Source organism: Bos taurus, chromosome 24 (genome assembly GCF_002263795.3).
Source record: "Bos taurus isolate L1 Dominette 01449 registration number 42190680 breed Hereford chromosome 24, ARS-UCD2.0, whole genome shotgun sequence".
Lineage (NCBI taxonomy): Eukaryota > Metazoa > Chordata > Mammalia > Artiodactyla > Bovidae > Bos > Bos taurus.
The window spans coordinates 35,553,506-35,569,124 of record NC_037351.1 but is presented as its reverse complement, the minus strand read 5'-3'; the positions used below and the strand labels follow the sequence as shown (position 1 = coordinate 35,569,124).

Below are 15,619 nucleotides of genomic sequence, written 5' to 3'. Positions count from 1 at the left end.
TTCAGTCCTTGGCTCAGGAAGATCCCCTGGAGGAAATGGCAATGCACTCCTGTATTCTTGCCTGGGAAATCCCATGGACAGAGGAGCCTGGTTGGCTACATGGGGTCACAGAGTCAGACACGACTGAGCATACATGCACAAATGCAGATCAGGCTGGAGCTTCAGAGCCAGCCAGCACTTCTGGGCCCAGCCCAGGGCACTTCTGGATCTCACAGCAGCTCCGAGTGATGCCATCTCCGAGACGGCATGTCAGGCTCATCTCAGCAGCCCCTTTGTTCAGTTACATGCTGGGCCCCACAGTCGTGGCGCTGAGTTACCACAAGTAACAGACAGCACTTCCTCCCTGGAGGCACAGCCCTGCAGCAGGGTCAGCAGTGGGTAAGCCTCCCCTTGAAGGGTCTCTCTCCCCTTTCAGATGATGGACGCCAACCAGCGCTGGGACGTGCCCGAGGCCGTGGAGTGGATGACAAAGCTGGCCGAGTTCAAGCCACTGTGGATTGAGGAGCCCACCTCCCCTGACGACATTCTGGGACACGCTGCCATTTCCAAGGTAGAGAAACTGCTGCTGCTAGAGCAGTGGTCTCAGACCCTAGGATTCCTGGGCTTGTTCCCTCTCACACTGCTATTTATCCTAGAGAGAGTAATCACTAGAAGTTGAAAGGCCACCAGCAACCCAGAGGTCACCAGACCTGATTCCTGTACTTTGTAAATACAGAAATCTAACTGATATTCAGATCTTTTACTCACCCAGACTGAAACAAAGTGGAGGTTTGCTAAGGTCAAGGTCAGGCGGACCCATAGAAGGCTGCCCCTCAGTTTCCCCTAGAGCCCTTGAACCAGGGCAGATCCACCCAAACTGAGGGCCCTCTTGGCTTCTCTCCCCTTCAGGTGTCAGAAGAACTCCGTGCATAAGAATGTGAGAAACATCCTATGTCTCAGGGAGTCTCCCATTAGCTAGGTTCACAGCACTGACTATGAAGCCAGAGGGGGTCACTTATAAAGGAGGAGTCAGGGGGAGGAACAAGCTGTGGGATGTGAACTCGTGATGCCATCAGACCCAGGAGGTCCAGTGCCCCGCTTCTGCGGCACCTGAAACTTCACACAGCTCCAAAGCAGGGCTCTTTCCTTCGGCTCTAAATAGCTGAACAGCCCAAAAATATTTTCAATTAGGAGTGTCAGTTCAAAAACAGGAAAGTGACATCAGGTTGCCTTGTATTCACAGGCACTGGCCCCCCTGGGCATCGGCGTGGCCACAGGAGAACAGGTAGGAGACATCTCCTTGGGGTGGCACACACTGGTACTGCCTGGGGACACTGCCCACGAGGCTACACCACCTGTGTTCTGCGATGGGAGGTTTTCTTCATCTAAGAAATGGGGTTACTTTACAGCAAGACATGGTCAAGAGTTTGTAGATTCTTCTACAATTCCTGTGACTCAGGTCACTGATCTTTTTCAAAGTATCTCATCAGAATTTACAAGGCAGCAATGTAAAGCTGCAGGGGTCTAGTAGGCCCCGTTTAAGAAAGTCAGCCTCAAAACTACTTAAACACACAGTGTTCCCTCTCTTTGCTTGTCAACGAGCACAAGCGCCTGCGAAAACCCGCGACAGACTGCCCACGAGCGGCGCTGTGTGAGGAGCGGGTTCTTGGCTCTCCTGGCCAAGGGAGCCGCGCTCTTCTGCCCTGTGTCTGTTTGTTGCCCGGGTCACCTGTTCACCGTGGTCCCTGTATCTCATCCCGATGCTGCTTCTCCCACTTACCAGTGCTGGTGGCGGCCACGCCCTGATAGATGGTCTTTTATGCGACACACAAAAGACTGACACACAGTCTTATGGTCTTTTACATGAGACACACACACACACACTTCTGCCAGCAGACTTGTAATGAGGTGAGCAGGTGGTCCCCTCCTGCCTGTCAGGGCTCGCCTCACGCCCAGAGGATGAAGAATGCATACAGTCCAGGCTCCCAGGAGGCCACTGTCGAGTGACTTGGAGTGGGCACGGTGCCAGGTTCATAGACCCTGAAGGCGAGGGCTGACTCTCCTCTTGGTGTGTTTTAATTCTCTTTCCAGTGCCACAATAGAGTGATATTTAAGCAACTCCTGCAGGCGAAAGCCCTGAAGTTTCTGCAGATTGACAGCTGCAGGCTGGGAAGTGTCAACGAGAACCTCTCAGTGTTGCTGATGGCCAAGAAGTTTGAAAGTAAGGGTGCCATGGGGCCGCGGACCAGGCACCATGTCCCCACACATCACATACCCTGCTTCCCTCTGGAGTTGCCATGCTGACATTTTTCTAACTCAAGCTTAATCAGGCAATCTTTGATTTTCAGTCCTAAATATTAATGATATAATCACCTGCAGACACTAAGAAAAGCCACAGATTCCCCCTTCATACCTCCCCCTCTGCCCTCCTTGGCACTCAGTGGCAACCTGTCTACACTTCTAGTTCCTGTGTGCCCGCACGCCGGGGGAGTTGGCCTCTGTGAACTGGTGCAGCATCTGATCATATTTGACTTCATATCCGTCTCTGCAAGCCTCCAAGACAGGTCAGTGATGTGGCGTTACCGTCAGTACTGCCTCTCAGTCCACAAAGAACCCTGGCCACTTGGCACATCCTAGAACTCAGTTTAGAGACCCACCTCTAAATATAGTCTTCTTTCTTTTAAAGGGTGGTTTCCTGGTAGCTGTTTTCTAGGTACATAAGTTGGGGGCGGGGGGGTGGGGAAGGGGGAGAGTTGAAACCAAATGCAAACCCAAAACCCAGTTGCTATTTTTGACTTTCTAAAGCCTCGCTTTCATCACATACTGTCTGCCTCTGTCCAGTCTCTTCCCAACGCTGGAGTCTTCATCATCTGGCTGCATCTTTTAGTTCCATCTCATTTCTCAACATGCCCCAGATGAGTTTTAAATTAGGACAGTCTCCTTCTAGTCACCTGCACACATACGGTTTTACGATGCTTTTCTTTCTTCCCAGAATTAAATACCGTACTTCAGACATCACTAGGAGTATGTAGTGAGAGCATGAAGACATGCCTGGGAAAGGTGAACATCAAGTTCAGGACTGAGGAGTCTGTCTACGGGGACCTGGGAGGGTCTTACGGGGACTTCTTCTGTAAAGCAATATTTGGTTCTTCAGCTGAGTTTTAAAACACCTGAGAGATTTTAAACTAAAAACCACCACTCCTAGGGTTTCTGCCTCCCCCATTTCAGTTCTGCAAAACAGAACCAAGGAGGGGAGTGGGTTTCGACCAACCTTGAAAGGTCCTGCAGGTTTTCAGGGATGAGAAAAAGGCTGAAGGGTTTGCCTAGAACCATGGGGTATCAGCCACCCCTAGACCGAGTCCATCTCTCTCAGTGGTGTTCGGCCCTCTGCCCAGCAGCCCATCTAACTGAAGGCATTGTTACTCCAACCTGACTCCTTCCTCCCAGGATGTGTGAATATGTCGACCACCTGCATGAGCATTTCAAGTACCCTGTGCTGATCAGGGAGGCTGCCTACATGCCTCCAAAGGTGAGCCTGCAGTGCCCCCACCCCCAGGCTTCCTCAGAAGGTCTGCCGGCCCCGCCCTACTGTTCTGGAGAGCTAGACCCCCACCCCCACCCCCGGGGCACAAAGCTTGGTCTCCTCTGAGTCCGTTTTCATTATCTAGAAACAAATGGTTCTTTAGTCTTAAGTCCCCAGGCACAAAGGTCAGGGTTTGGGGTGAAATAGCCCAACAAGACTTCTCTCCCAGCAGCCTTTCCCCACTAGCTGGACCTGAAAACACGCACTCCTTGCCCCCCGCCCCGTGCAACAGAACGAAAAACCAGGCACCATCTAGCAAGTTAGCAAAAGGTTTGGACTGCACCTTTTTTTTTTTAAATCTGTTTCATTGACCCTCCTGTTCAAGAGATCGGGGCTCATTTTCACCAGCAGAGGTGGAACTAAGGAAGTGTGATTAGTTACCTAACCCTGTGAAGCAGCAGGGCATCTCTCTACCATTTCAAACAAACTGAACTTTTAAAAATGTTAATGCAGTTGCCTCTGGCTGAGACTTAAAAGCATTTCTTGGAGCAGCAGAAGTAAGTAAAATAAATGGCTTTTGTTCTGGGAGGTTATTAACAACTCCATTTTTTGTCTTTGATAGGATGCTGGTTATTCAACAGAAATGAAGGAGGACTCGGTAAAGAGACACCGCTATCCAGATGGTGAAGTCTGGAAGAAGCTTCTAAGTGCTCAAGGGAATTAAGCACTCAGCTCTGACACCTTTTGCTTTAAGTGAAAAGGCTTAAGATTTCTTGGGTCTGGTTTTACAAAAATAGAAGAAAAAAAAAAAATCATCCTACCAATCAAGACAAGTTCAGCTAAAAGTCATACTAACCTCAGGGATCAGCTTAGTCATCATTATTACTTGATTCTTTTAGCAGAAAAAATTCTCCTGTGTAGTATTTAAACAAAAATAGCTCCAATTAATTCAAAGTACAGGAAGATGTTCCTAAATTTTTCATCACACGCTGATACCTAGACGTTGAACTGTACTTTGAAAACAAGCAGCATGCTGAAATACTTCCTTAATCTTTTAAAAAAAGACACTTGTCATAAGTCAGTGTAATACAGACAGTGCTGCAGCACTGTGCAGTATCTGCTCTGCAACAAAAGTTTAAAAAATCACTGACGGCCCTGAGGTGGCTCAGCCTCTCTCTCTAATAGGCTTACACTGAGCAAGAGAATTCACACTGTGCTGAAGCTAATGAGGGTAAAATGGTATCAACTATTTTTATAACCCTTAAAGCCTTTATTCTAGATAATCATTGTTTTTTAATGATAAAGAAAGCCAGAATTAGATGAAACACAGAAAAACAGGGTGAACTAGCTTACTCAGCATTTCTAAAATATTCCCTCTCTAAGCCACATCCAAACCAGAACACAGCACATGTGTGTTTATTTAGGAGGGTTCAGTTAATCTACTTTAGGCAGGAACTACACAGATAAATAATAGTTTTAAACATGAACGCAGAACATTTATTGTAGCAAGATATAAAACTTTAAACGTTCATAACCACACTAGGCATTAACATGACGGATGGGTGTTACCCAGCTTGCTCAGATTTAGGGAAATAGTGTATATAATTCTTGAAATGCACTGACCATTTTCCTAAAAACACTATGAAATTTGAATTAATATATATAAATTCTCTTTCCTGTCTTTATTCAAAATCACTGTATGTACAGACACCCTCAGTGAGTCACCCAAACCCAAGGCCTTTTATTACTAAGAGAACAGCACAGCTCTTATTTGCCAGTGGCAACATTCTTAAAAGTTAATGGATAACAACCAACAGATCACTAACACGTTTTGGCCTAGATCCTTCGCCTTTAGAGCCCAGTGAACTTTTACCTGGGTGTAAATATCCTTCAAACAATGCCTTTAAAAGCACTCTAGACAGCCATTTCCATTTTAATAGTCGGATGAGGATTGTAGCCTTCAATCTGAAAGTCTTCGGCCTGGAAGTCATCGATTGTCTCAACTTTTCGAAGGATTTTGAGCTTGGGGAAAGGCCTTGGTTCTCGCTGCAGCTAAAAACAACATAAGACCATTATCTTCCCAGATCCATACGCCCTGCTTTAATTTTTGCTCCCCATGCCCCTTCATGAAACAAATCACAGTATTTTGCCAGGCAAGTATTATTTTGTAGGGGTGGAATACTGAAGATACCTCGCTCCTCGTTACTAAATGCTGCTGACCCATTCTCTCACCCCGTGGAGAGTGAAGGGTGATCAGTGGATCACATGGTGTCAGGAGCCTTGGTGGTTCACTGGCTTTAAGTTCTTAAATTTGTTAAAAACAAGGCACGGTTTTTTACTTTAAGAAGTAGTTACAGGATGTTTACTTGAGTCCCATGATGCCTAGCCCAACTGTCCCTGGCAGAAAGGACAAGGAAAGAGGACACATGTTGACAACTCACAGGGATGAAGCCAGGACTCCTGGGCTGGACCAGCAGCAAGGAGGACGAGGACACAGGGCATGCCCTCCTCCTCTGTCAGCATGACCAGAGTATCCAGATGAACCCTGGGGTCACCCTCTCCCAGATCTAACCAGAAGGGGCTAAAGGTTTCTGGTTCAAGTTTTTTTCCTTTCCTTCAGAGTTCATTAAGACACTCCTTTTTTAAAATTGCCACTTAAATCATCCTTTGTTGAAAATAAACTGGCTTAAAGGCTTAATAAGACAACACCATAAAACTCCTAGAAGAGAACACGGGTAAAATATTCTGATATAAATCATATCAACGTTTTCTTAGGTCAGTCTCCCAAAGCAATAGAAATAAAAATAAACAAAGGGGACCTAATCTAACTTACAAGCTTTTGCACAGCTTGTAAGATGTGCAAAAGGAAACCATAAAACTAAAAAATCTACAGAAAATATTTGTAAACAATGCAACTGACAACGGCTTAATTTCCAAAATACACAAACAGCTCTGTAATACACTCAACAAGAAAAACCCAATTTCAAAATGGGCGGATGACCTAAAGAGACAGTTCTCCAAAGAAGATACATGAAACAATATTCAACATCACTAATTAGAGAAATGCAAATCAAAGCCAGAATTAGGTTCCACCTCACACCAGTCAAAATGGCCATCATTAAAAAGTATAAAATGCTGGAGAGGGTGTGGAGAAAGGGAATCTTTCTATACTAGTGGGACTGTAAACAGATGCAGCCACTGGTGAAAACAGTATGAAAAGTTCCTCAGGAAACCAAAAATACAATTACCAGATGACCCAGCAATTCCACTCCTGGACATATATCTAGATAAAACTATAATTCAAGGATACATGCACCCCTGTATTCATAGCAGCATTATTCACAATAGCCAAGAGAAGGACACAACCATCAGGTTTGTGCATATGTATATATCTGCACACATGTATATATACAGATACATACACACATGTACACACAGAATGGAATACTACTCAGCCATAAAAAGAATGAAATGCCATTAGCAGCTACATGGATGGACCTGGAAATCATACTAAGCAAAGTCAGAAGGACAAATACCACATGACATCACTGAAGTATGGGATCTAACGTGATACAAATGAACCTATCCCTGAAGCAGAAACAGTATCATGGACAGAGAAGAGCCTGGTGGTTTCCAAGGGGGAAGGGAGTGGAGGGCTACAATTAGCAAGTACAAACTGATATACATAAAATGGGTAAACAGAACCTACTGTATAGCACAGGAACTACATTCAATGTCCTAGGACAAACCATAATGGGAAAGAATATATACTCGTGCAGTACCTCACAGCACCTGTCACGTTCAGTGTCTGTGGCCACTGGGGCCCATCTGCTGGTCCCTGCCTGTCCATCACCATCCAGAGACCTGGAAGACTGTCCTCTTAGCTCCATCAGAGCCTGGAGGAGAACATCTATTACAAGAGGGACACATCCCATATGGACAAGGTCTCAAGAGAAAGGTACCAGACCCCAAAGTGTGACAGGTACATTTCTTACCTGAGTTTTCAGTGGCTCGATGTGATTCAGGTAAATGTGTGCATCTCCCAGAGTGTGCACGAAGTCACCTGGCTAAACCCCACAGAAGAAAGCGAAACTGTCAAGGCTTTAGTTTGAGTTCCTTTATAACACAGCATGTAAAAACACGTGGGCATGCAGACATTCCAAAGCTCTTCACAAGAAAATTTAACCAGTATTGCTTTTGAGAAAAGTTGATCCAAAGTCATATTAACTGCTCCAGGCAAGTCAGTGAGCAAGCAGTTCATTCATTTACACAGAGCGCATCTAAAGACTACAAAGAGCTGGAATTCTCAGCCATCAGTTCTCCCACGTGACAGGACCTCACAGCCCAGTGTTCTAGGCTAGTCCCCCGCTCCACCCCACCCAGAGCAGCCCACCTTCAGGTCCGTGATGTGTGCGATCATGTAGGTGAGCAGGGCGTAGCTGGCAATGTTGAAGGGCACACCCAGGCCCATGTCCCCCGACCGCTGGTACAACTGGCAGGACAACTCCCCATTCACCACGTAGAACTGGCAGAGGGCGTGGCATGGGGGGAGGGCCATGAGAGGCAGATCTGAGGGGCCAACACGTCCAAGTCAGGAGAGGAGGTGGTTTTTAAGGAACATAACTAAGCAAAGCAAAAAGCAGCAGAAGCCAGCTCTTACAGTGGAGATGGTGAGAAGAGCCACTGGGCCAGTGACCCCCACGAACCATTCCCACCCCAGATTGGCATAACGCCGACAGAGACCTGCCCATCACTGTGAGACCTCTGTGGATGTACAAGGACTGCTGAGGCCACCCGCTCTCATCCGAGCTGAAATAAATTACTTGGGCCACCTCCGTGGCACCAAGCCACAAGTACAGGGGGAATTAATTCATTTGCAGGGACCATGAGAGACTGGTGACTCAGGCTCACCCTCCTGTACTCAAATTGCTATCATTAATGCAAAAATTCCACTCAGGCTATTTACTACACCTCAGGAGAACTTAATTTTACAACTGTTTAAAAAGGCTCATAATAGTGAGATGGAGGCGATCTGAAATTCCAACTGTCCCAATTTAAAATGTTAAACTTTCATGGGTACTTTTATAATTAAAGCCCATAAACACAAATTAATTCCATCTGGGCCCAAGGTCGCTCTCTGAAGGTAAAAACGGGGCCACTTGGGAGATGACCAGGGTCACACGAGCAGCTGTGCAGCTGGGGACAGTTCCCAGGACCACCTCCGACCCGGTGCCTCTGCTCAAGGCTCAGTTAGGACACGGGAGGATGACTGGGGCACCATCAACCTTTTGGATTCCAAGCACACAGGATGATTCTTCTGTCGTTAGGGTTGGTTTTGATTGTGTCGATCACTTTTTGCAGTTGATCTACTCCTTGACCTGAATACTCTGCGGAATTGGCAAAAAGAAGAGACCACCGCACATGTGAACCATGGCACCCCAGGAGAGGGCCCCAGGTCACCGAGCACGCTGTCCTCCCCCCGAGGCCCCGCCGGCCCAGTCACACAATATCCAGTGAACAGTACTGATGTCTCATACTTTGCTGGGTTATGTTGAGTCTGGGCTCCTAGGTCTGTCCTCTGGAGCCATAAGTCTATTTTCCCACTACTTAAGAGACTTTTAAATACTTGGCCAGGGTGTCCCTCCTTCCCCTTCTCCTATCGCTAAACCTCCTTCATCCTCAACAATCAGTTTCTTCCAGCGGTCCCCAGGGGACATCGTGTCTGTACCATCGGCGATTCCTGTCCCACTTCACTGCCAGGCAGGGCTGCATCTGCAGTAGAATGTTTCCTACCCTACATGGTCCAACAACCCATGATGAGGATTCCTTTTTGTCATCTAGATACTAGCCTTCCAACATTCCTACCAAAAATTACAATGTAACAGCTAAACTGCTACTGACCTGTAAACATCAGGAAACCTGTCTATTATCTACCACCCTGTACTTTTCTCTCATGTCTGGTCTCTGAACTTGCCGCCTCTGAACTGGAAGCTGAGATGTGCAAAGCCTTCCATCTCTATGGTTAAATGTCTATTTGCTGGAGTCAGACTATGCTTGAGTCCAGGAGTTCTTAATTTGGGGAAAGAAAGCCCTGTCACTATCACAGTTCCAGAAAAAGATTTTTAAAAAGATGACCTGTAATGGAACAGTTTTGTGTCTTGATTGTGCTGATGGCTACATAAATCTCCATGGGCTGAAACTGCACACAAATTTGCAAAGCTGGAGAAATCTGTTAAGGGCTGTGGGTTTTACCAATGCTAATTTGTGTGAGAGGTGGTGCCACCAAGTGACAGAGGAGGGTGGGCGTCCAGGAGTGAGATGTTTCATCTCCACCCCACCAGGGTGGGGAGGAGAGGGCGATCAAGACGGGTGCTGTCACATCAGCGCCACCGGCAGCGTGCTGGGTGGTTCAGTCTTCAAAAGGAAGATCAAGGTGACCACAGGGCAGTCAGTCCCTGGGACTCATCCCCAGATGAGCTTCCAACCTGCCTCCAACACAGCGACCGACCGACCCACCAGGTCACTGTCTGCTGATGAACAAGGTACGGAAGGTGCCCAGACCCACAAGTGCTGACCACCTGGTATGTGACCCGACCCTCCCCCTGGATGCGAAGCAGCCTCTCACAAGGTCCAAGTTATATATCCATTTCCCCATCATCAGCTTCCTATCCCCCAGGCTTCACTTGCAGCCACAAGACAAACCCAGTCTGTGAAAGGCACTCAGGAAATCCAAGGCCCCCCTCCAGCTCCTCACCTGAATCCATATCTTTGTATTCAGCCCCAAAATGCCTCCACTGGAAGCCATAAACTGGGCCTAAATCCCCTTCAGCTCTGTCGGAGAAGCCCAGGCCATCCAAGAAGTCTCGGGACCCATTGGCATCCCAAATTTTCACTCCCTTGGAAGAGAGTTCCTTAGCGTTGGTGGATCCCTGTAAGAGATGCGGCATCCAGTGAATTCCAAGCCCACAAGTGGGCCTGTGCTGACAGACAGGGGCAGTACCTGACGAGCCCCATCACTAGGCAGGCTGGTCCCAGCCCAGACTTTCCAAAGACCCCCGAGACAGTCTGATCCTTCTTTGCAACTACTCTCTCAAATCCTTTTCCCTATTCTCAACCAGGACTTCTAAACATCTCCAAGTCCTTTCAGTGCTCGCATCTAACAGTTCTGTTTCTTAACTAAATGTGTCTTGTGACTAAGTGTAACACCCCAGAAGGAATCTACTCCACACTCGCAATGTGTTTGGTGCGTCTTAGACCTGGTATATAGGATGTTTCCACGGACAGGCCTGATCAGTATTAGCTTTTGTCAAATATGTCAGCCACATACCTTTACAAGATCCACTGTCAAGTTATGTTCATCAACCTGTACTTGCAAAGTACAGGTTGGCGGGTTTTTGTGGGTTTTTTTGTTTTGTTTTTTTGGTGCCAAGTATAAGCTTTATGTTCCTCTTATGTATTTCATCTCATTAGAGGTGGTCCATGTATCCTGATGGTGCATCCAGGTCAAGACCCCATTTGGCCTCTGGGTAGGATGTGCTGTAATGGTTACAAGCAGGCAGTGAGGCCACACACCTGGGTGCTGGGCCTGCTGTCTCCTCACTTCTCCTCTGACCAGCTCCCTGACCCCTCTAGCCTCAGTATCTGCACCCAAGAAAGAGCACAGAAGTAGCAATCACCACCCACATTACTGGGATGAGTAGATAATACAAGCAAATGCTTGGCCCTCAACAGATACAAACCAAGGCACAGACTGCATCTCCCCATCTTGCCCAAAGACACCAGCTGAAGTGTAGGTACGCCAACTCCTCTATCTTGAGTCACCCATGGAGTGACTATCAGAGGCGGGTCTGCTGTCTTCCTGGTGAGGACTCACTGGAATCCTGCACTCCAGCTTTATGATCAAACAAGTGCATGATCTCTATTTCTGAGCATCTCAGTTCTTCCCTTTCTGTCATTGAGTTTGTACTAATTATTTTCACTTTCAGTGACTCATTTCTTGTTCACTCATGTTGCTTCAAAAGTCTCCCTCCCCATCCATTCAGCCTGGGCTCTAGCTTGTCTGCAAACATGCTCTTTTGAGATCTGTATCCAAACCTCAACCTTTGCTAAAATGCATTGCGGTCTTGGGCCTGCTTTGGCCCAAGACGATACAAGCCACAGAAGAAAGCCCAAGCTTGAGCCCAGCGCAGAAGAGAGCCCATCTCTTTAGGCACCCTGTGAGCAGTGTTGGCCAGAGTCTCAGACCAGTGAGATGAAGGGGAGATGAAGAAGAGATGCAGGGGAGACACAGGTGTGGCCACTGCCCACCATCACCGTGCTCAGCTTAATACTCAAGAGCCTCTTCTAACTTACCCCCCAGGAGAGCACGGCTGGGATCTATATTCAGTCAGCAATCCCTGTGAGTGCCTACTGTGCGGCAGGCTGTGTTCCAGGGGACGCAACAGCAGACAAGAGAAATTCTCTGCCCTCGTGGAGCTTATAGTACTTTTCTAAACGTCAAAAAATTTTTAAATAAAAATTTTTTAAATGATAGTATTTTATTCATTTGTCTGCCTTCTCCCTTGAAGAGGGTAAAGGGAGAAGACATTATATATATATATAAGATGAGGCTTCTCTAGAGAAAAAACAAAGGAGGAGTGGGGGTAATCATGGTTTTAGATCGGAGGCAGGGAAAACTGAATAGAGAGTTGAAGGTGAGGGTGCTACATAGGGGTAGGGATTCCAAGGAGCAGGAGCGGTGAGGACCAGCCCCAAATGGGGACATCCTGGTGTGCTCAAAGATCAGCAAGGAGGCCAGGGTGAGAGGAGCAGAGCGAGCATGACTCTGGCTGAGGCCAGAGCAGAGACAGGACTGTAAGGACCTTGAATAAAACAGGAGCCACTAAAGACTTTAGGCCAAGGAGTGACATGATGCACTTTTAAAAGGATTTTGCTGGTGCTGTACTGACAACAGATTGTTGACTTCCAATAGCAGCAACTTCTTTACCTTGATAAACCACAGCAACTCCTCCAAAACACCTTTCCAGAAAACACGTTTGGTTGTCAGCAGAGGAAATTCATCTGGAAAACAGTTTGCCATGTAATTTCAAGATGAGAAGACAGAACATGCCATCCAACTTTTTCTGTAAAAAGAGAGGACATGCCCCAGGAGAGAAGGCCTGGGAACTGACTGCAGAGGAGCTGGAAACCTGTGACTTCTGCCACGTGGGCACCCCCTGATCAGAGTGGGGTTCCCAAGGCTGCAGCCCCAAGTCAGTGACACACTTCAGGTGAGATCACCCTCCTGCACCCCTTGACCACCAGACACAGGAATTTCACACAGAGAGATGGGGCGGGGAGGCCCATGTGGACAGGGAAAGAGCCAGCAGCCACTACCCAGTTAGTGCAAACCCTTCCCAGAGGTTTGAAGAGAACACACAGAATGTGCCCTAGGACACAGCGTGAAGGCTCCTACTGCACGATTACCTTGCCAGGAAGAACAGGCTCACCACCAGGTAACAGTAGATATTGCCCTGGCTAAAAGTGAGTCAGTTCAGTTCAGTCGCTCAGTCGTGTCCGACTCTTTGCGACCCCATGAACCGCAGCATGCCAGGCTTCCCCGTCCATCACCAACTCCTGGAGTCCACCCAAACCCATGTATGTCCATGGAGTTGGTGATGCCATCCAGCCATCTCATCCTCTGTCGTCCCCTTCTCCTGCCCTCAATCTTTCCCAGCATCAGGGTCTTTTCAAATGAGTCAGCTCTTCACATCAGGTGGCCAAAATATTGGAGTTTCAGCTTCAACATCAGTCCTTCCAATGAACACCCAGAACTGATCTCCTTCAGGATGGACTGGTTGGATCTCCTTGCAGTCCAAGGGACTCTCTTAGTTCTTAAATATTTGCAAAGAAAATTAACCTTTATTTATATATTTTTTTAATTTTTGTTTCCTTTTTTCTTTTTGAACTTTTTATTTCGTGCCGATGAACAATGTTATGATAGTTTCAGACAAACAGCAAAGAGATTCAGGCATAAAGGTATCCATTCTCCCCCACCTCCCCTCCCATCCAGGCTGCTCCCTAACATTGAGCACAGTTCCATGTGTTATAGTTCTGTGTTAACAGATCCTTGTTGGTTATCCATTTTGTATGTGGGATCCTAGTTCCCCCTATAACAGCTTGAACCCCATGCCCCCTGTACTGTATGGTGTCTTAACCAGGGAGGCCCAGGGAAGTCCTCAACCTTTAATTTTTAACTGAACTAAAAATAGTTATATGTTTAAACACCTGATATGCACAATCCTATCTGATCCTCAATACAATCCTACTTGAGGCTCCATTATGATCTCCATTTTACAGGCACCAGGAGGTGGTAAGTCTGCATCAAACAGCTGCGAAAAATGTAAAAGCTTATCTCTAAATTCAGTACCTATTCAGCCGACTGTACAGGTGATACTCATGTAACAAGGGCAGAGTCTTCAAGCACCTACACTCCCTCCATTTGGGGGATCATTTCCCTCCAGTTTGAGCACATGAGGAAGCTGAAGATAGGCGAAGATAACCAACAGCGCCCAAGTCTAAGCAGAGACGCTGCAGTTAAAATGACGCCTGTGGCTCACGGGAGGCTACCATGCAGGAGCTGCAGGAAGGTGAATCCCTCTACTCAAGACAAAACTCCCCAAGCTGTCCAAGCCAATCTGGTCACAGCAGCTCCGGATTTTCCAGTCTCTGCAATGGGTGTGTGGCAGAGGGTTTCTGCCCTGACCTGGGTGCACCTCCTTCAACAGCTGGTCTCCCCACTCACAATCACCCTCCATACCTATTTCACGGACGTTTGTCTGAGGCCGACCCCCATCCCACCTGTTTGTCCCCTGAGAGCCTGGCACTAACAACTTCCAAGACACATTTCTCCCCAGGAAAGTGAAAGTCGCTCATTCGTGTCCGACTCTTTGCGACCCCACGGACTATATATACGGTCCATGGAATTCTCCAGGCCAGAAAACAGGACTGGGTAACCGTTCCTTTCTCCAGGGGATCTTTCCAACCCAGGGATCGAACCCAGGGCTCCCGCATTGCAGGCGGATTCTTCACCAGCTGAGCCACCAGCGAAGCAAAAAAGGGAATTCCCTGGAGGTCCACTGGTTAGGACTCCCCACTTTCGCTGCTGTGGCCCAGGTTCTAAGAACTCGCAAGCCTTGTGGCACGGTCCCCCCTCACCCCCCCCCAAAAAAATTAATAAGAACTTCTCCGATTCTCGCGTTTCTGTTTCAAGATTAGGGAGGAAAGCTGGCTCGCTGGACCAGATGCGATAACCGTCACGAGGCCCAAGTTTCCGCCCCTGCTTGCCAACGGTCTCCTCACGCCGAGGCCCCGCCCACGCCACCTGAGCTCCAATTTTTAAAAACAAAGCGCAACAGTCAACGCGGAGAGAAGACGAGTGGCGAAAAAGGGGCCTGCAATCAAGGCCTCGGTCAAGCCTGGGCAGATCCTCTCCCGCACTCAAGTCTGGGGCTAGCGCTGCAGAGCCAAGCCCGCTTAGGACAGAGAAAGCATAGCAGGGTGATTAAGAGCCAGAGGGCCTGCTTTTACCTCCCTGCTCCGTCCGTCCAGTCCGTGTGACCTTATGCAAGTTCACGTCTCGAGTCCGAGCCAGTTTCGGCGTCTGTAAAGTGGGGCCAAAGCCATTCCCCTTACTCACGCAGCAGAGGTTAGGGCTAAACGCCCGTCGCTGGGCCCAGCCTGTCCGCAGCGCTCTCCCCACCGCAGCTCCGCGCGCACCGGGCCCGCCCGCCCCCATGACGCGGCCGCCTCACCTCTCAAGTTGTACCGCGCCTGCATCCCGAACACCGACAGGGTGCCAGTGCCGGTGCGGTCATCCCTCCGGAAGCCGCAGCGGAGGATGTGTTCTATCTGCCCCAGGTACTGCAGCTCCCCGTGCGGCGGCGGCGGCGGCCGCGGCTCGGCGCTCTGCTCCTGCACGCCGGGCGGCGACGGCGGGCGCGACGGCTCGGAGCCGGCCGCTGGCATAGTGCTGGTTGCGGGCGCGGCGGCGAGGGCCGTACGGAGGCGGGAACGGCCTCCCAGCGCTTCCCAGGAGTCTCTTTTCCCGCCACACCGCGAGACTCCGCCCCTTCCTGT

The 15,619-nt window shown here is 48.5% G+C and overlaps 2 protein-coding genes across 5 annotated transcripts in view; one reads left to right on the top strand and one right to left on the bottom strand.

Moving 5' to 3' along the window:
- ENOSF1 (enolase superfamily member 1) overlaps positions 1 to 5,169 on the top strand; it is a 23,362-nt gene extending 18,193 nt beyond the window's left edge. For 2 of the 3 annotated variants that reach the window (XM_024984407.2, XM_010818937.3), the window contains 6 exons: positions 416 to 550; positions 1,223 to 1,264; positions 2,071 to 2,200; positions 2,444 to 2,543; positions 3,427 to 3,508; positions 4,125 to 5,169. In XM_024984407.2, coding sequence (XP_024840175.1) covers positions 416 to 550; positions 1,223 to 1,264; positions 2,071 to 2,200; positions 2,444 to 2,543; positions 3,427 to 3,508; positions 4,125 to 4,226 — 591 coding nt within the window. In that variant the 3' untranslated portion in view covers positions 4,227 to 5,169. The remainder of the gene's footprint in view (positions 1 to 415; positions 551 to 1,222; positions 1,265 to 2,070; positions 2,201 to 2,443; positions 2,544 to 3,426; positions 3,509 to 4,124) is intronic. The other variant, NM_001046550.2, reaches the window with a different exon arrangement.
- On the bottom strand, positions 4,974 to 15,619 carry TYMS (thymidylate synthetase). 2 transcript variants are annotated; one of them, NM_001037816.1, is given in 8 exon segments: positions 4,977 to 5,554; positions 7,285 to 7,398; positions 7,498 to 7,569; positions 7,896 to 8,071; positions 8,788 to 8,889; positions 10,257 to 10,431; positions 12,489 to 12,562; positions 15,295 to 15,597. In NM_001037816.1, coding segments are annotated over 8 exon segments (1,065 nt in total). In that variant the 5' UTR covers positions 15,509 to 15,597; the 3' UTR covers positions 4,977 to 5,416.